This window comes from Sitophilus oryzae, unplaced genomic scaffold, assembly GCF_002938485.1.
Source record: "Sitophilus oryzae breed Bouriz unplaced genomic scaffold, Soryzae_2.0 scaffold_1802_pilon_pilon, whole genome shotgun sequence".
Classification (NCBI taxonomy): domain Eukaryota; kingdom Metazoa; phylum Arthropoda; class Insecta; order Coleoptera; family Curculionidae; genus Sitophilus; species Sitophilus oryzae.
Window position 1 is genome coordinate 921,486 of NW_022146505.1, and position 21,785 is coordinate 943,270.

At 32.3% G+C, this 21,785-nt stretch overlaps 1 protein-coding gene and 2 long non-coding RNA genes across 4 annotated transcripts in view; 1 reads left to right on the plus strand and 2 right to left on the minus strand.

The window, feature by feature from the left end:
• Positions 1 to 1,760: 1,760 nt before the first annotated feature.
• On the minus strand, positions 1,761 to 6,133 carry LOC115883042. Its single transcript, XR_004050316.1, has 3 exons — positions 5,973 to 6,133; positions 5,724 to 5,911; positions 1,761 to 2,190 (listed from the first exon to the last, which is right to left on the minus strand). It is a non-coding gene; the product is annotated as an uncharacterized LOC115883042 (long non-coding RNA).
• A 1,513-nt stretch (positions 6,134 to 7,646) lies between these two features.
• On the plus strand, positions 7,647 to 7,795 carry LOC115883045. The gene is made up of 2 exons (XR_004050317.1): positions 7,647 to 7,698; positions 7,756 to 7,795. It is a non-coding gene; the product is annotated as an uncharacterized LOC115883045 (long non-coding RNA).
• A 5,412-nt stretch (positions 7,796 to 13,207) lies between these two features.
• The window catches only part of LOC115883055 (chromosome transmission fidelity protein 18 homolog), a 102,188-nt gene continuing 93,610 nt past the window's right edge, over positions 13,208 to 21,785 (minus strand). Inside the window, exons 7-8 of one of the 2 annotated variants that reach the window (XM_030901330.1) lie at positions 18,132 to 18,189; positions 13,208 to 13,416 (exon numbers count right to left, since the gene is read on the minus strand). In XM_030901330.1, the coding sequence (XP_030757190.1) occupies positions 13,313 to 13,416; positions 18,132 to 18,189 (162 nt within the window). In that variant the 3' untranslated portion in view covers positions 13,208 to 13,312. Of the gene's footprint in view, positions 13,417 to 16,571; positions 16,659 to 18,131; positions 18,190 to 21,785 lie in introns of those variants that run through there. The other variant, XM_030901331.1, reaches the window with a different exon arrangement.

The window sequence follows — 21,785 nt, forward strand, 5'->3', positions numbered from 1 at the left end:
TCAGAACTTACGACCGAGAGAAATCAAAGATTTTTCTTGATTTAAGTAAGAACGATCTTCGAATTGTCACGGGGTTTTAACAGGACACTCCTGGTTTAACAGGTCTCCTCAACAAAGAGTAAATTGAAGCTATGAAACAACGGCGATTGCAGATTCTGTGGGAAAAATGGGGAAACTAGGAAACACCAGAACACCTCATCACTGAGTGCACCGAGACAACAACCATCCGTGCTAGTGTGACACAAGAGTCTTGAAATAGTCTTGCAAAACCAAGACTCTTGCAGGAAATTCAAGACAAGACTTTCAAAATTTCTTGTCTTGAATTTCAAACCTGTTGACATCTACCATGAACTTAGCCTTTAATTATGTTTCCCAACTTCACTGATATAAAAATTATGATTATAAAATGTTCTATAAACGCACATTAAAATTGTGTTTATAACGATGATTAAGACTGTGATTATGATTACGATTTATGCAAATGTTGTATAAACCCGGCATTAATATTGACCAATGTTCATTTTTTTTCTATCATAGCCAGTGTTTTAGAGTTGAGAATGAAATAAAATAAAGTCGAGGCAACAAACCGTATATTGGTAATTGGTATTATATATACACAAAATTATTTTGGTATAATGGTATTATAAAAAAAATCTAACGGTAGTTGAAACTAATGGTGGGTTCGTGGAGCACGCTATTTGCGCTATTTGGTACTACTTTTCATGCACGAAATTGCTTCGCCAACAAAAAGTAGTACCAAATAGCGCAAATAGTACACTCTAGCATGACCTTTCCGTACACCCTGTGTCCAAACTTTTCCAACTAATCTTCCATAATAAAAAAATAAAATAAATACCATAAAAAATAAACCTAACAAACGGGTAACCAAAATAGAACATAATAAAGTAAGAGGCATTAGCAACTAGAACTAAAAAATAAACTTAACCTTACTTATTCTTATTCAGCTTTTATTTGGTAATGGCTGTTTCGTCAAACGGGCGAGTTGACGTAGTTCGTTTGCGGCCCGTTAATATTTTTTTTGCTAAAATTAGCATCGTTGTTCATTTTTCAGTATTACATTTTGTATACGGCGCCTTTCTATGAAATAAAATATAGAAATACCTTTTTTAGAATGTAAAATTTTTCAAGACAAGAAATTTCAAAAGTCTTGCAAGACAAGACAAGACTTTGCCATTCAAGAAATCTGCAAGACAAGACTGAAAATTTCTTGTCTTGAATTTCAAGACAAGACAAGAAATTGATTTTCAAGACAAATATTCTTGTCTTGTGCAACACAAATCCGTGCCATAAATTTTGGTACGACTGATATCGAATATGGAGAACTAACCTCTGTAAAACCGTCTCAGATACTGGCTTTTGTCTAGTAGTACCATATAATCGAAAAAAAAACGGCATCAGCGATGGTTATGAAATGAAGATCGCTGTCATTTTATATGCAAATTTATATGGGAGATGTCATTGATCGTCATTTACCAGCCAACTGGACGCCTTTTTTTCGATCATACGGTAGATTGTATGGGAGAATCTACATCCATATCCTACAAGTGAGAGGATCTACTATCCTTAAAAACTTAATATAATCTAATCTAACCATTATTGGTATTATTAAGAAAGTTAAGTTAAATAGGTTATAAAATAAAACTACACAACATTATTTTTATACAAACCTGTGTGAAACTAAAATACTTAACTAGTAACTAGTAAATAAAGGTTGAATAAATACATATATAAACACAAAATATGTTTTATCTCTATATTAATCCTTGGGTTTATATAATTAAATAACAAATGTATGTACAGTATGATTTAAAGTAATTACATTTATTAAGTGGGTATTTTTAACTTCACATATTATTTACAATTTAAATTATTTATAATCTTAAAATTATTTATAACCTATATCCTAATGGATTATTACAAAATTATTTGTTTTCAAGTATTATTTTAAAGATATTTTATATACATTTATTATAGTAAATTTTAGTAAGTAAATTAGTAAATATTTTTCAACAACAGATACCTATTTGTATTTTTGCAATTATGTCCATTGTAGACCCCTTAAAAATATACTGTAAACATTGTTATTACTAAATTATGAGTAGATCGTCTTGTGGTTAACACAGAAAGAACGTAATCCAACACCACCACGTCTTTGGAACCGCAACGCATCTAAAACAACATAAAATTTACGTAATAAATAAATAAATTTACGTAATTCATAAATTCTTCTTTGTAATAACAGAAGTGTACAAACGGATAACAATATACAGGGTGGTCCGAACTGTATTCCGTAAACTTCGGCAGCATATTCTGCAGTTAAAAATACGTAAAAAAGTTCCTATAAATGTATGTCCTAAAATGCTTAATTTCGGAGATACAGAGTGTAGCAGTTTCGTTTTAATTTTCATTTTTTCCAAATCATTTCTAAAGTAACGTCAATATTTGTATAAAAAATGGTGTCTGGGAGTTTTTTGACATTAGGAATTTGATTTTGATGTAAATATGACTCCTACTTGTAGAGGGCGCCACCTTCATATTTTTTAACTGGTTTGAAGAATAATAACTTTTCGTCCTTACCTGTATAAATCTACTGGGTGGAAAAAATATATATTTGCGACGTTTTTTACGTAAAAAAGATCTCTTGGTAAAATTCGCTACGAGTAATGGTTCTGGAGATATTTGGAATCGAAATTATCAATACCTGTCGTCATTGACATAAATTAAACATGTTGACTAAATAGTTATTAAACTGAAATCATAAATTTGAAATTTTTTGTGGCAACAGTTTTAAATAAAAAATTTTATCATAATTTTTTCAAAGAAAAATTTACGATTAATTTAAAAAAATAAAGTTCCCAAATTTACTATTTCAGAAATAACTATCTATACTATATAGTTAAAACACATATAGGTGGGCCCCCTACAAATAGGAGTCATTTTGACATCAAAATCCAAATTTATCATGTCAAAAAACTCCCAGACACCAATTTTCATCTAAAGATTGACGTTGCTTCAGAAATTATTTGGAAAAAATCGAAATAAAAATGAAACTTTTACACCCTGTATCTCCAAAACTAAGCATTTTAGGACATACATTTATACGAACTTTTTTATTTATTTTTATCTGCAGAATATGCTGCCGAAGTTTCCGGAATACAGTTCGGACCACCCTGTATAAGTACACTATTTGATTATATAGTTGTTAAACGCGATAATAGCAAACTGGTGTAGAAAGCTAAAAGATTAAAATATTTCCTATAATATATTTTTCTATCTAGTACAGTAAAAATCAAAAATTAATACAAATTGGTACTTAACCTTCTACATATTCCGCCACCAATAATTTTTGCAACAGCAAAACTAAAATAAAATATTATTTTTATTGATATTGTTTTTGATTTATTTTTATTGTAAATAAATAAATAAATAAATGCCTTTATTGTCAAAAAATTTTTCAATTTGTAGACAAAGGTAAACTAACAAACAAAGTAAAAAAACAAGGTACACAAACAAACAAAAGATAATACAAAACATTATACAAATAATATTGTCAGTCTTATTGTTAAAATAAACATTTATAAATGTTTATAATGTCAAAGAACAAAAAAATAAAAATAATATTCAAAAATATTTAGCTAGTTTATAGTAAAATATCAATGACCTCTAAATAAATTCATTTCGATGTCATTAGTAAATATAGCAATAGCAAACATTGTTTAGAAGATCAAATTTGATTTTCAAAATATAATTCATTTACGGCGTAGAAAGCCTTGTCTAATAAATAAGAGTTCAATGCTTTGCGAAATGAAAAAAATGATGTTATGGATTTGATTTCAAATGGCAGGTAATTGTGCATTTTTTTCGAGTTGTATAATATTGAACTTTTAACTAACTCTGAGCGTGGGGTAGGTAGATAAAGATCTTGCTCCGCGTTCCTGAGTGGATAAGTGTGAGATGGCCTTTCTTGAGAAGCTTATACATGTTTACGTATTAGGCAAACGGATTCAAATATAAATAAGGAAGGAAGAGTCAATATTTTTAATTTTTTAAAAAAGTCCCGGCAATGAGTTCTGTTGTTTAGTCCCAGTGAATATCGAACAGCTCTCTTCTGGAGCCTGAAAATGCGGTCAAATTGAGTCGCAAAACACGCACCCCAGAATGGAAGGGCATACCTGAGGTGCGACTCAAAAAGTGCATAATAAACAGTTCTAGCCATTGACAAGTTAAGCTCCTTAGAAACAGACCTTAATGCAAAACAGGCAGAGCTCAATTTTTTCGACAAAGCTTCGATATGTATGTCCCATTTCAGGGAATTGTCCACAACAAGCCCTAAGAATTTTACAGACTTGACGACGTCAATGGTGGTGTTGTTAAGTACAAAAGGCTGCAACGAGTTTTTATACGACAAAGCTTTAGTTTTAGAAATGTTGAGACTCAGGAGGTTCGAATCGCACCAAGATTTAATGGTGATTAAGTCATTTGATATAATCCTATGAAGTGCCGTGATGTCCTTGTTGCTCCAAGTGAAGCTAGTGTCGTCCGCAAAAAGACATATTTTGCCACTGATGTTTATGTTAGCAATGTCGTTAATAAAAAGAAGAAACAAAATAGGGCTAGTACTGAGCCTTGTGGTACTCCACATTCTATTGGCTTGCTAGGAGACAACGTGGTATCCACCCTCACAAGTTGACTTCTGAGCAACAGCTCAGATACGACTTAAACCATTCGAGAGATGATCCCCTGAACCCATAGTGCTGCAGTTTATTAATTAAGATCTTATGATTTACACAATCGAACGCCTTAGAAAAATCACAGAAAATTGTTGCTGTAGAGTGATGGTTGTTTAGGCTGGAGTAAACTTTATTAAGGAGGGAAAACATAGCGTCATTTGTGGACTTGTTGCTTAGAAATCCAAATTGATATTCAGTAAGTATTTTGTACTTAAACAGAAAAGATACCAGCCTTCTTTTAACCAACCTTTCTATGATCTTAGATAGCGTTGGAAGGAGTGCAATTGGGCGATAGTTAGAAGCTTCATCTTTGTCTCCTCCTTTATGCAGAGGAATAATTATTGCCGTCTTAAGACATTTTGGAAAAATACCATTTTGGAACGACATGTTTATTAAAGTTGTTAGGTGATTCACAGTGCTCTCTGGCAAATTCGAAAACATTTTTAAAGTTAGCCCGTCGGTCCCAGAAAAGGATTTATTTTTGATGGTAATAATTGTACTGCGAAGCTCTTCTAAAACTACGGGCAAAAAAAAAGAAACTGTGTAAGTTTACAATATCAATAGAGAGATAAGAAAGTGGATCATGAGGAGGACATATGGTATTAGTTAAGACTACGCTCCTGTATTCTAGATAAAAAGTTCAATAAGAAACAGTTTTCACCTTCTCAATACCTTTCAGAATAACTGGAATAAGGGGGTGGCCCAAATTGTGCAATTTTCAAAAATACCCTGTAGTTCAAAAACAAAAAAGACTATAAAAATGTTGTTTGCAGCATCTTCTGTTTGGCAAAAAAGTTTGTCAGGTTTGATAAAACCGGATCCTCATAAAGATACACCAGGCAGTTGTCGATCATTTTAATTAACAAGTAAAAGTGTAATTTCTGCCATTTTTTAGATGTAATTATGTAGAAATTTTCCCTAGTTAGTTGGACAGACTGTATATTAAGTAGTAACAAATAAATAATATCTTACATATCAGAGCCAACATCTTCAGAACAAGTTGTCTTATTTGGACAGTTAAATATGTCTCCATAAACAGGAACAAGTAGAACAGACCAGCATTCTTGGTACGTTGTTTTGTTAACACACTGTATTCCTTTTGAAGTCACACATTCTGAGCGAGTACCAAACACAATGAATAATATTCCGAAGATAATAAACTAAATAGGAAAAAATAACGTAAAAATATATGTTGTACTTCTGAGAAACCTAAAAACTTACCATAAATCTACGAAGCACACCCATCGTTTTCATAACTTTTTCTGAAACTAAACTATACGTATTTTACATAAAATTTATTGTTCTATACCTCTCTTCTATGAGAAATATTTACTAAATTATAAGGTAATAAAGAGGATTAAGTACTTTACATGTATTTGCTTAAACACGATATTACCATAAACATTTCCCAAGCCTTATCGTGATTTTCTACACAATAAAATAAAAATTACCTGTAAACATTTTATTTCTCAAACGTCAGAAAAGTATTAATTTTTTTAACGTATCTGACAACATAAAAAAGTCATTTTAACGCCTACACTGCACTCAGAAAAAAATGCATTGTAAAATCACGTTAAAATAATTTACCTAATTATTTGTTTCATAAACGATTGCTGATAATATAATATTGTTTTATATACATAATAAAAATTAAAGCATTCGAAATAAAGTGAATACTATTTTATCGGATATCTAATATTTAGTCCTTTTATAGTAATTATTTTAAAAGAACCATGTTCAAAATAAACTGGCATTGCCTTATTATTTTGGCTGTACTTAAACTGCCGTTAAACGGTAGCCTACTGAAATGCCGTTAATAGGTATGACGTCGTTGATGTGACGCACTTGCAGTGGTGAAGCTATGGGGGGCGAGGGGGGGGACGCTCCCCCCCCCCCAATGTATAATTGAGTTGGGAAATTAGTCATGACAACGCGACGTCTAAATCCCAAATTTGTCAAAAATAAAAAAAAATTGCCGCAGCACTAATGTGAAGCGGATATTGCCATCAACTTAGATTTACAAAAAATAATAACAACTTGGGCCACATATGTATAAAATCCTTAAGTGACTGACATACTGATTAATCATGATCCTGCTCAAACCACTCAACGTAAGAATCTCAATTTTGGCATACAGGTTGATTCTAGGGTGTAGAGGTTCGATAAGAAGGGATTTTTCGAAATTCTAGTTCCAAGAGGGTGAAACCACCCCTCAAATATTACAATATTTTTTTATTTAAAAAACGGTCAAGTTTCCGAAAAAACGCTTAAACACGTATATTTTTGTTTTTTTACATATTTTAAGATTTTTTAAAAACGTATACAGGGTGTTTCGAAACACCTGGTAATTGATTAATCACGATCCTGCTTAAAGTGCTTGACGTAAAAAGCTGATTTTTGGAAAACAGATTGACTTTAGGGTGTAAAGGTTCGACAAGAAGGGATTTTTCGAAACTCGAATTCTAAGGGGGTGAAACTATCCCTCAAATATTAAAATATTTTTTATTTAAAAACCGGTGAGTTTTTCGGAAAAACTCTTAAACACGTATATTTTATTTTGTTGTTTTACATATTTTAAGATTTTTATAATATAATAATATAATTTATACAGGGTGTTTCATAAAATATGACCATTGAGTAATCACGATTCTGCTTAAACTGCTTGACGTTTAAAGCTGATTTTTGGCAAACGGATTGACTGTGGGGTGTAGAGGTTCGATAAGGAGGGGTTTCTGGAATCTCAAATTCCAAGAGGGTGAAAACGCCCCTCAAATATTACAATATTTGTTATTTAAAAAACGGTTAGTCTTTCGGGAAAACGCTTGGACAAGCATAATTTATTTGTTTTTTTACATATTTTGAAATTTTTTAAAAAATCATACAGGGTGTGATCAATCAAGAAAAGAAAACTTAGATGGCTGCTTAAATATACTTAAAGCTAAATACGGTAAACTAAGACATTCTATTATCGTCTTATTAGTCCCCATAACTACTCTGTTTTCAGGTGCCAATGTAGCTGTTTTGCGAGACGAAGACAATAATTTCAGAGGACTTGTCATTCAAAGTCCAACCATGAAAAGTACAATGAAGGCTTTTCCAGAATTTCTTACAGTAGATGCTACATATAAATTACTTAAAATAGGATTACCTGTTTTTCTCATAAAGGACGTCCAAAAGGACAGGACTTAACAGTCATAGGACTACGATGTACTGTAAATAGGAAAAGATGTACTGTAGCATTTGCTAAACAATCCTATCATGAAAAACAAAATGTAATCCTGAATTGCTTCGTTAAGGATCGTAACATCGCTAGAGACATCACAAATTTCTTGAAACTGTAGACCTTAAAATGCTCCCCGAAGAAATATCACATGCCGTTCTTGATGAGGCTGTTGATATCCACATGATAAGGTAAGTCTAGCGATACCTAATAATTACCAAATTAATAACTAATAATGTAAATTACGATTTTTAGAAGTTTTTGCACCGAGAAAGCCTTTGAAAAAATAACCAATCTAGTTGAGCAGAAACGACTTCAACAAAGTTGGTTTTGTTCTGTGTGCAGTGAAGACACGCAGAAAAATCATATGTCACTTTGTTGCAGTAGATGCCTTCTATGGAGACATATCCGTTGTGCAGGATTGACTAAGCGACCTAAATCAAAACTGTGGTTTTGCAGAGAATGCTATCTGTAGCATTATTATTTTTAAGTTGACGTAGTATTATTTTTAAGTTGTCAGTTTATAATTTGCAATAAAAACCTGAAAACCAATGCCATATATTACATTTTATCACAAATACATTTTCAAACCTACAACGGCAACATATACGTCTACCTACATATACACCGTTCCAAGTTAATTTTATTCAGAATAAGCCATGACATTGCATGACATTGCACATTACATTACAAATTATTAAGTATTAATCAGTAGCCTACTCTGCATTAACGATTAACGGCATTTTAGTACGCGACCGTTCGACGGCATTTTAACGAAAGCATTAAAAAGCCGTCAAGTGCGTCACATCAACGACGTCATACCTATTAACGGCATTTCAGTAGGCTACCGTGTAACGGCAGTTTAAGTACAGCGATGTAATTAACGAAATATCATCGGTAACAACAGCTATTTTAGAAACGTCTAGGTTTACTTATTTCACTGAGATTTATGAAAAAAAATCCTTTGCCTCCGGTACAAATACCGCCACGTTTTGAAAATAGCTCAAAACAAAACAAAATTGAACGAGGCAACAAAAAACGCCAAACGCAACAAAAAATATCCCCCCTCGCTCTCCTCACGAGTAGTTTTCAGGCGCTTTTAAGAATCGGAAGTAGGTCGAGGCAAACCGAAGTGGGCCAAGTGTGGCCAATACAACTGGAAATAAATCGAAATGCATTCAAAGTTAAGCGACGAAATGCGACCTTGACATGGTTCGAATTGTTTCTGACATAGTGTGTACGCTCTTTAAAGCTTATTTAAAAACAATCTAAAGAATTATTAAAAAAAGGTTTATAAAATGCATCAAAACATTTTTAATCGTAACAATCAATCATAGTGATGAATTAAAATCCATTTCACAATAAATACAACAAACAATATAAAGCTAAATTACAGTCATCGTGCAGATTGTCCCTTTCAAAACTGCACCAGGACCCAGGTATACGACTGCTCATATCTAATTTCACAATTGCTATCATAATTCAGGGCAAATTAGGGATAACGTCACACGTTCCTACTCGGAGAAATTATACACAATTAGCAAACGTACTGATGTAATTTATAGTCGACGTTACCGGAGTATTATTCAACCGAAGTTTTAGGAAAATTAGGAATAATTAATAATACTAAAATTCCCGTGTGTTTAGAAGGTTTGGCGATAATTTTTCATTAAGACCTGGCAAGTGTTGTATATTTGGAATGTAATATATTATACATATGGATGGGGGTTCCAGGAATGTATATTAATGATATACCAACGTATGATCGATAAAAAAACGCTGTCAAAGACGGCTAGGGAATGACAATCGATTATAATTTTGGCGAGGTCAATCTCTAGACGTCATTTACTAAATATTGACAAAAATCTAATTTAATAGATTTTTAAAACAAAACTTAAATAGCAAATTTAAAATATTAAACACATAATAAAAAAACACAAGTTGAAACATTTTGTGTTACAACACAGAAAATTACAGAAATTGCCCATCATAAACCACAATAATTTTTAAGTCTGAAAATACCTTGTGTTAACCATATTAACATTAATTTACTTCTAACAAGATTTAATCATCTTGTGATGATGCTAGTTGATATTCAGGAGTAATTCATCTCCAAATTTAAGAGTAGCCTACAATAAAAATTCGAAATGAATTTCATAATCGCCTAAATTCTTCAATATCTATAACATATCCCTTCAGCGGTGTTAAGCCTAATAGAGGTCACTGTTTACTGACAATCAAGTCAGCAATAATAGTACTAATGGCATTAGCCGACCCATAACCATATCAAATTATTAAAAATCATTAATTCAGTTCTTAATGTTCAAAAGAGTATTCTTGGTCCAATTATATCCATGAAAGCTGAAGCTGATGTGCCCTATTTTAGTATGGAATCTATTATATCAAAAAAAAAAAAATCTGAATTAATAAGTTAGATTCACTGTGATTATTCCTGAAATCATACATTAGATTAAAGCAATTTTGTAGCCATCACGTAAAATTGCATATCTTTTAGGATATCAGAAAGTTAAAAAAACACCTACAAATGATGTTATAAGAAAAGAAGACTATGGATTCATGGAAAAACATCTCTTTTTAAATAAATTTATGTCAATATTTGAGTTCCAAGAACCTAGAAGACTCCATCCGTAACCTGGAATGGGAATCCTCCAACGGTCTAAGACACTCGAAAAAAGTCTCTCAACTTACGACTGAGAAAAATCAAAGAGTTTACTTGATTTAAATAAAAACAATCTTCGGATTGTCGCGGGGTTTCTAACAGAACACTGTCTCCTCAACGAACACCTCAGTAGATTGAAGATGAAAAACAACGGCGAATGTAGATTCTATGGGGAAAATGGGGAAACACCACAGCACCTTATTACTGAAAAGCATTTATCAGCCGTACACTTGCTTTATGTGCGAATTTTCTGTTTAAAGCTTGTCAGGCCAAGCATAAAATAATTAACTAGAAAGAAGTGTCAACTCTGTGTTAAATGGTGGAAACACGATACGCCACCGAAAGCCTTCGTTGTCGTCTGGAGAACTAATTTTCCAATTGACAGGTTGACATGATAAGGACATGATGGCTTAATTTTCATTTCCGTTTCCGGTTATTCAATGGCGGGCCTTCTTTCAGTTCAAATGTATTTTGTATTTTTTCTTTTCATAAATAAAACCAAAAAATAATTTATTCACATACATTTATTTGAAATATGGAACAACGTGACTAAATAAATATAAAAATATAGACGATTGGGTATACCGACGATTGTATTGTTTCAATACCAATTAGTTAATTATATGCATTTTTAACATAAATTAGTTAAGGTATAAGCATGACTTACAGTAATTTGTAAATAAACACACGTATTCGCAGACTTCAAGGACAGAAAACGGACACAGGAACATGAAAACGGGAGCCTTATACAAAAACCTAAAAACAGAAAAACAATTTTTTTATACTAAAATTAACAATGTAAAAATATCAATAGGTATAAATATGCTGTTTAAAAAAAGCGTCCATTATTCCCAAAGAGACCTGGCTTATAAATCAAAAAGAAGCAAAAAGAGACTTTTAGTCGGATAACATAAACAGATTATCAGTCCGATTTATTGCATTATTGACAATAAATCGCACATACTGGAGATAACTAATGTTGGCTATAGTTAAAAATGATCTTACCTTGCTGTAAATTGTTTCCATTTTCAAAAAAATCGCCGATCAAAGAGATTATAACACCATTTTCTTGCATCTAAAAAATGTAAAAACAGTGTTTATTTACTACCTATTATTCATATACATGGGACATACCTAACTGCAGAAACGTTATTTTCTCTAGGATTCTTCATGTAATATATATTTTATATACTTTATTACCTTTATATTTACAAATTTCAGCGGAAATATTAAATTGAACTTCCAAAACGAAACTAAACGGAATGAATTAAAATGGCGTCGAATATTTGTTCTAGAACAAATCTGAAGTTGTCTCTAAAACTGAAATCTGTCAATTCTAAACTGTGAAGTTAGACAATAGTTAGACAAAAACAATGCTGTCCTTTTCTAGGCGGCCATACTTGTCGTGAGGAGAATGACAGGAATGACACTAATGACTGTTTCCAATTTTCCTATTTCACTGTCACCCCCCTGAGGCCAAGTACTAGCGGCATTCGTCGACTGGTTTCGGAGTTATGCTGGAGCATAACAGGGCGACTGTGGTAGTCTACCTCGACGTGGCAATTGTGGCAAACTCCAAACAGAAAATGCACATCAAGTACATTGCAGTACTTGTCTATAGCGAGAACTAGATATTAACGCCATCTAGTGGCCTTCGTCCAACTAAATCACTGGTACATAAATGCCTACGCATTTTCTTTATACGCCCTGCTAAAACGCCCTGCTAAAAGATGCGTACGCACCTTATCACTGAGTGCACGAGACTACAACCGTTCGTGCCTTTGGTACGACGGATGTCGGAGATGGAGAGCTGACCTCTGTGGAGCTGTCTCAGCGGTCTCAGATAGGCTTCTTCTCTGTTAGGCTTCTGTCAAAGCCCTGAGACTGTATGATGAGTTATAACTCGTTAAAATTCAAGAAATGGGAACAAAATAGATCTGTAAGGTCGCGGTGACTAACCCCCTCCTAAACCTTCTACATTGTACATATTTGAGTGCTGTGTAACTGTAGTATTCAACAAGAGAAGATATGACAGAAGTTGTCTGTCATTTTAACTCACAGATAAATTGAATTTCCGGTAATTTTTTAGATGTGGTCTGTCGAAACCATCCCTAACTCAGACGACCGGAACAAGTAAATTTTTATATTAAATTGAATAAATCTTTCAATCTCTTTCATTTAATATTCAGAAAACAAAATTATTTGTTTAAAAGTACTTACTGTATGAAATAACTTTCGCAATTCATTAATTTACCTTCAAAATACATTCCTGCAATTATCAAAACACATACAAAATAGATAAATCAAACCAAACTTTTCTTAAACCAGGACTTTACAAATATTTTACCAATATCCTGAAAGCAATCTCATAAAACAACTCCACTCCTTGCCAAGAGCCTTCTCTAACTCGTTATAACAAGAACTATAAATCAGAAGTTCTTGAAAGAACATTAGTAAAAACAGCAATTGTTTAAGATGAAAATTTTGTCTGCCATCTGAGACTGTCTCCTAACTTTAGTCGTAAATAATATTTAATTTGGAAGGTGTGAAATAAAATTTTAACAAAACTGGGTATATATTTAACAATCTTCAGCTTATTCATAACATACACACTTAAAAAATAAGTATAAAGAGTTGATCTTAAATATAATAATTTATAATTCACTTTAATGAATGTATTTTAATTGTCTTCCTAACAGCATTGCTGAATCCTTCCTTGTATTGATACCAAATATCGCTCTTCAGGGCGTTTTGAGCTGACTTTCCTAAAAATAAAAGAAACCCAACAGTAACTTTTTATGAACATATACCAAGGGCTGGCAAAGGTTAGTTTTGGGTCAAAGTTTCCATATGTATGAAGAGTACAATGCGTTAATAACGTACTGAACTAAAACAGAACAGTTAAAATATTGCCAAACGTATGATATAAACCGAAAAACTGTGCACATTGCTTAAAGACGTGGAAGGGGACATGGCAAATTTCTTCGCGGTGTTAATCTAACCTAACCGACAGAACTTAAAATTCTAGGAAAGGGTGTGCATCATGCGTTCAGCTTCGCGATTTAATTACGTCTCGCGATACTTCATTTGTTTATTTATTAACGAGTCGTAATTTTCCCTATAGCTTGTAAATTTTTAGGTACAAGTTAGAAACACTCGTACTTTTAGTAAAAATAAGTAGAATTGGTGTTCGACAGTGGTCGCGCTATTAGAACTCTGAATTCAAAACTCGATATCTCGAAATCGATCTCTCGAAAAAATCGATATCTCGAAATTCATTAAGAAACAATTGATTGTAGTTTTTCTCAAAAACTTTCTTAATATTTCTGCTATATTTTCTTCGCAGACAATACGTGAAAATCTTTATAAATAAAAAAGTTACATGATTGCTGAAAATTGCTATGCACTAAAAGTACATGGACGAGTTTTTTAAAATTTTAGAATGGAAAAAAACAAACCTATCGAATTTTTCTCATTTAAAAATCTTGTAAAAGATCCGATCAAAATAAAAAAGTTTCAATATCTAAAGTGGTTCTTGAGTTATCGCGTGTTATGTGTTAAAAAGTTGAGTTTTTAAATTATCGCGATTACTGACTTTTTCTCGTTATAAGAAAATGGACACCCTAACGATATTCTTATAATTCCATTTCAGATGCTCAGAAACATATCTAAATATCTTTTCGAAGAAAAAAAATCTTTTAAAAATAAGCGGTTTGCGATCGTGATTTCACTTTACTTGATAGGAAAAGGCGTAATGGAGAAATGTGGCAACGCCGCAACAGCACACCGTCGCATTTCTCTCACTCCGACTTAATAAGATCCCTATGCGATTTACTTCCACACATATGAATACCGACCCAAAAGTAAGAGTTGCCAGCTCGGTATATAATTCCTATTTTTTTCACTATACTATTAAAAAAGCATTTATTCGTGTATTTCTAATTCATCAAGTTCATCATTATCTATTATAATAGAACTATATTTTAGCAACAAGAAAAATATAAAAATATAATGACACCAATACTGTATAAATAAAATTAAACTGTATTATCTTCCAAAAGAAAATGAGAATCAGAGTTATTGAAATTATGTAAAAATTATCATTATAGTTAGTGATGGGCATTACGATTCTTTTTAGTGAATCGAATCACACGATTCAATTTCTCATATTGAATCGACTCTTACGATTCGTTCATTTAAACGAACCACATGCACAATTTACGTTTCATAAAAACAAGAATCGTAACTGGCACTACCGGCGATAATTTGGTCGGACTTACTTAAGGAACCACTTAAGAGACCAAGAGAAAAAGAAATATACAGTTCTTTTATGTTTTTTTTTTCAGTATTTGTTTTTTTTTTCTTTTATGACATTGGCGTAATTGGACTGATTATTTTACCAATAATATTAAATTATCAATCCAATTCATATATACGGTTTATTAAAGACTTCTTAATACCAATTTAATATTTTTAGAGCCATATTTTAATTCCGATTTAGTAATCGTAATAAATAGTATATAATATACTAAAAACCACAGATAAATATCGCATGATTAAAAAAAATGGCGTTCAGTTGCCTTGGAAATTAACATCAATGGCATTCCCTATATAATTTTACATATACAATGACAGCGATCTTCATTTTATAACCATCGCTAACGCCGTTTTAGTCCCACATTTAATGGTTTTTAGTCGGTAATATTATTTTAACAAAAATATTAACGTGAAGATTAAATACCTTACAGATACTCCCGTACTAAGCACAGTATAAATAAGTTTTTTTCTTGTAAATAACTTTCTTATCGTTTACATTTTATGCCCATGATGTTTGTTTAGGGCTTTTGTTCAAGTCTAAATATTGGTGCCTGACTCTATGCCTATATCACCGCCGTCCGCCTTAGAAACGAACGGTCGCATTGTAATCTGATTCAGTTCTCACGATTCTTTTTTACGGCGCATCGTTCAAATCTTATGGATCCGTGCTGGCCACGATTCAATTAAACAAACCGTATTGTAAGCAATGAATCAATTCTCACGACTCTTTGAACCAACGATCGCATTGTGATCCGATTCAATTCTCACGACTCTTTTTTACGGTTCATCGTTTAAATGTTATGGATCCGTGCTGGCTACGATTCAATTGAACAAACCATATTGCAAGCAACGAATCGAATCTCACAATTCATTTTTAATATTAATTTTTAATACTCGTTCAAATGAACTACTCGTTCAATCTTTGCCCACCTCTAATTATAGTAGTTATATTACTACTAATAATATTTTACAGTTATGTAATCAATTCTTATTAATAACGATTTTATCAAGAAAACTTTATATTAAACGCCTTCCCGCCAAGACGGCTTCTAACAAAAAGCGATTAAAACAAAGCCGTTTTATTAGAAAATGGCGCGAAAATCGAAATTAATAACTGGAAACGGGGGACCGAACGAGATCCAGTTCTGGATCGAGACTGGAGGTAATTATCCGCCCGCCCGAGCGGTAATTTATATCATCAGGAACGAGATGTCGGTAATTGCCTCCAAATGGAATCCACTTCTATTGTTTGCTTACCGAAATTACAATTTGCCTTATTACTCTTCTCTGCGAATCGCTGCGGGCCATCAACCATCATTGTTTTAGAGAGGGAGGATTCCAATTCGAAAATTATATTTTAGTACGCGGCGCTTACGTCAAATACGTCGTTTTCCATCATTCGTCTATATTGTCGGGCGCGTAGAATATAAATTGTTTCCATATCATTGTGAGTTATCCAAACCATCACAAGATGAATATATTTCATGTTGTGAATTTATGTAACTACATTGACGTACTATACAATTGTCCCAGATAAATTACCCATCATATGGGATTTTTTACTAATTAATTTAATGTTACAAAACTCTGCTGCTCTTAGTCCAAGAGCCGGGTGCAAAAACATGTTTTCTTCATTTCTTCAAGGCATAAGTGTAATTTTAATTAGTACCTCCAAACTGTTTTCTGAAGGCTGAAAATTTGTAGATAACATACGAATGCAATGCAAAACAAAAATATAGTAACAACTAGACAGAGAAGTATGAGGACCAAAAGCGTTGTTTTCTGAAGGCTGAACCTTTGCAAGGTAATAATGAAAACAATATATTTATTAATAAAAACAGTCAGACTTGTCGATAATAGAACCCCGTCAGTCAGCAGCTGATGGAAGTGAGAATAGTGACAGCGCGCGTATAGGGCGGGTCTTTACTCAATATACAGGGTGGTCCGAACTGTATTCCGGAAACTTCTGCAGATAAAAATAAGTAAAAAAGTTCGTATAAATGTATGTCCTAAAATGCTAAGTTTCTGATATACAGGGTGTAGAAGTTTCATTTTTATTTCGATTTTTTCCGATTTCGATTAAAGTAACGTCAATATTTGGATGAAAATTGGTATCTGGGGGTTTTTTCACATGAAAAATTTGATTTTGAAATTAAATTATGCAAAATTCCAAGCAACAAAACCCGTTCGTACTATGATGTGCGACCTATGAAATGCGACGTGAGACTGATCCACAGGACTGATCGGACTGCCGACTGATTGTATATACCGTCCTTCGTCATCGTCTTTGCGTGTCGTTATTATTTTTCATCAAAAGAGAATTTAGCTATTGGAAAAATGGCCAGGTTTCTTGAATGAAGTACTTCCTAGCGTATTTTTGTTATTATCTTAAAACAAAGTAACTTGCACTTGGTTGAATGAAAATAGAAGAGAAATTCAAGAGAAATTTTCGAATTTTTCAAGAGAAAAAGTTTTCTTGAGTTAAGAGAGTTTTTCTTCAGGCAAAATATTTTCTTTTACGCTAAAATAAATTCTCTTGCCACTATTTTTTTTTAAGAACGATGACGACTTTAGTTCAAGTCTATCTTTTTTATCAGTGTAGGTCTTGATAATTTCGATTCCAAATATCTCGAGAACCATTACTCGTAGCGATTTTTACCAAGAGATCTTTTTTGCGTAGAATACGTCGTAAATGTATATTTTTTTGCTCAGTAGTTTTATACAGGCACGGACGAAAAGTCATTATTCTTCAAACCAGTTAAAAATATGTAGGTAGCGCCCTCTACAAGTACGAGTCATATTGACATCAAAATCAAATTTCTCATGTCAAAAAACTCCCAGACGCCAATTTTGATTAATATGTTGGAGTTACTTCAGAAATTATTTGAAAATAATCTAAATAAAAATGAAACTTCTACACCATGTATCTCCGAAACTAAGCATTTTAGGACATACAATTATACGAACTTTTTTTATTTATTTTTATCTGCAGAATATGCTGCCGAAGTTTTCGGAATACAGTTCGGACCACCTTGTATGTGATTCCTAATTCGTTTAAATTAATTTAACAGAAAACTTGAAGTCTAAATATGATTTTATTTAATAAAAAAAAACATAAACATAATCTTAGGATAGTATTAAGTCTTACAGCATGCAAACTTACCTGGTGAGGGTGCAGGACACTTAATAACCCTTCCGAAGAAATCCTTCCGAACGGCTGCCTGTAACAGAAAACAGAAAAAGTTATTTACCACCGCCAAGAGATCGTTCTTCGGAATACGGTCTCGCAACAGAAACGATATATCACAATTTCTAACGGGCAAATATCATTTTATAGGTTGATGGCGCCCTAATACTCTCGCCCTTCCACAAATTGATTTCGCCGAAATTGAACTCTCGAACAGGATTTCCTAGTTCGCCAACTCTTATATCAGGAATGATGATTCCCAATTTCGGTTCGACTAGATATTTGTAAGGGCAAAATGGATGTATCAAGCGTAATAGTGGTGGAGAGTTTCTATTATGGGATATTATTAGAATGCAAAATAAGTTATTTATTTTAACAGGATATTTAGTATGGATCTAGGAAAATTGCGTGAAAACAATTGACTTAAAAAGAAAATTACCCGATAAAATAGTTGCCCGAAAAGAAATATATCTCTGAATTATAACTGACGGAAATAAAAATTCCCCGAACTGTCGATTCTTGGTAAAAAATTACTCAAGTACAGGGTGTCCCATTTTGGTTGAAATCATACGGTATCTCCGTTATTAGTGAAGATAGAAGGGTGCGGTTTGCACAAACCTGTCTCACTTTTTTGTCAAACGGAAGATGCCGTAAACAAAATTTTCATAGCCCTCTTCGTTTCCGAGCCTTTTTGAAAATTTTGCAATTTGGGACACCCCCTGTATCTCTGTTATTGTTAAAGCTATCGAGAAGGTGAAAACTGTTTATTGTAGAACTTTTTACGTAGAATGTAGTGGCGTAATCTGTTTTTCTACCAAAAAAATATTTTTGAACATATGAACTAAAGTTATGTTTTTTAAATGGAACACCCTTTATATTTATAAATCATATGATCTGTCTTGCCATAAGCTTCTCAAAAATATATATCGCTCTATATTTATTTTCACTATTTACTGCAATATTTAAAAGTTTTTATTAAAAGATCATATTTATTAGTAGGCCATGATTGATAATAAAAGAAACTAAAAAAATTATTAAAAGTAGACTGCTATCTGTCTCTTGTTTTATTTTGGGAGCCGCTAATAAATTCATTATATATTAGGGAAACTTAACTCTCTACCGCTATTTGTAAATCTTGGAACACGTGTATACGTAAGAATAATCTATCGTATCAGAAATTTTAGATATTCCTTTACCTAATTTACGTGAAATATACTTTCAGCAAGATGGGGAACATTCCCCCTCATAACTATGGAAATATTAGAATACTGTTAAATTATTATTTTTCAAATCAATGAATTGGAACCAATGAACGCATATTGATAGCTTCCTCGATTCCCGGATTTCGCCGTTCTCGATTTCTGATTTTGGGGATTTTTGAAATAGGAAATATATCGTGGGCAGTACAACAATGTCGAACACCTGAAAAATGCTTTAATAATTCAAGATTTAGATATTTGCAAACCCATCCCGTTATAAAAAAAAGAAAAATATATTCACAGTTTCAATGGTAACAGTTATTTCAAAAGTAAAATATATCAATCCCAAATAAATTTTAATATGTGAATGACTATTTTATTAAATACCATTTTAATTTTTTGTTATTTATCACGGCCTACTAATAAGAAAATAATATATTTTAAATATTGCAATAGTGAAAATAAATATAGAGTGATATATATTTTTGAGAAGCTCCTAGCAAGACAGATCATATGATTTATAAATATACAGGGTGTTCCATTTGAAAAAACATAACTTTCATATTTTCAAAAATATTTTTTTGGTAGAAAAACAGACTACGCCACTCTATTCTACGTAAAAAGTTCTACAATAAGCAGTTTTCGCCTTCTCGATACCTTTAACAATAACAGAGATATAGGGGGTGTCCCAAATTGCAAAATTTTTGAAAAGACCCTGTAGCTCAGAAATGAAGAGGGCTATGAAAATTTTGTTTGCAGCATTTTCCGTTTGACGAAAAAGTGGGACAGGTTTGTGCAAACCGCACCCTTCTATCTTCACTAATAACGGAGATACCCTATGATTTCAACCAAAATGGGACACACTGTACAAGACAGTAATTAATTAATAATTAACACACGGCTCAATTAATAATAAAAACCAAACAAAACCAACAAGATATTATTAAAAAATATACAGGGTGTCTCAATATTCCGTGGAAATAGAACAAATACGTATTTTTGGAATTAAAATAAGTTCGTTGGACACAATTTACCTATACAGGGTGGTCCGAACTGTATTCCGGAAACTTCGGCAGAATATTCTGCAGTTAAAAATAAGTAAAAAAGTTCGTATAAATGTATGTTCTAAAATGCTTAGTTTAGGAAATACAGGGTGTTGAAGTTCCATTTTTATTTTGATTTTTTCAAATTAATTTCTGAAGTAACGTCAATATTTGGATGAAAATTGGTGTCTCGGAGTTTTTTGACATGAGAAAGATTTTGATACTCATAGTTGTAGGGGTTGCCAACTACATGTGTTTTAACTATTTTGGAGAGTAATAACTTTTCGTCCGAACCTGTATAAAACTACTGAGTGAAAAAATATAAATTTCCGTCATTTTTCCCGTAAAAAATATCTATTGGTAAAAATCGCTACGAGCAACCATTTTGAAGATATTTGGAATGGAAATAGCCAATACATGTCATTATTGACAAAAAACAAACACGTTGAGTAGATAGTTATTTGACTGAAATAGCCAATTTGGGAAATTTCTATTTTTTAAACTAATCATAAATTTTTCTTCGAAAAAATGATGATAAAACAGCTTCTGTTGAACTTCTGGCACAAAAACACTTCAAATTTATGATTTCAGTCTAATAACCATTTAGTCAATATATTTAATCTATGTCAATGATGGCAGGTATTCATAATTTCGATTCCAAATATCTCTAGAACCATTACTCGTAGCGATTTTTACCAAGAGACTTTTTTTACGTAAAAAACGTCATAAATGTATATTTTTTACTCAGAGATACCAATTTTAATCCAAATATTGACATTACTTCAGAAATGATTTCGAAAAAACGAAATAAAAATGAAATTTCTACACCCTGTATCTCCAAAACTAAGCATTTTATAAATAAACTAGCATGTACCAGCGACTTCGTTCGCGTCAAATTAATCATTTGTAATGGTGATGATAAAGCAAAGCAAGAATTTCCATTAACATACAAACTGGATAAAATTTTCTCACATTTATGTCAGCATGAGAAAAAACAATATGGCGATATTATTATATAACTTAGTAATATTAGAGGAGTAGTTTCATCTCGTTGGAATTTGACTTTCAAAAAATCCGTTTGCCAAAAATAAGCTTTTTACGTCAAGCAGTCAAGCAGTTTAAGCAGAATCGTGGTTAAGAAATTATCCAACTTTTTGGAACACCCTGTAAGATTTTTTTAAAAATTTCAAAATATGTAAAAAAACTAAATAAATTATGCTTGTCTAAGCGTTTTCCCGAAAGACTAACCGTTTTTTAAATAACAAATATTGTAATATTTGAGGGGCGTTTTCACCCACTTAGAATTTGGGATTCGAGAAACCCCTCCTTATCAAACCCCACAGTCAATCCGTTTGTCAAAAATCAGCTTTAAACGTCAAGCAGTTTAA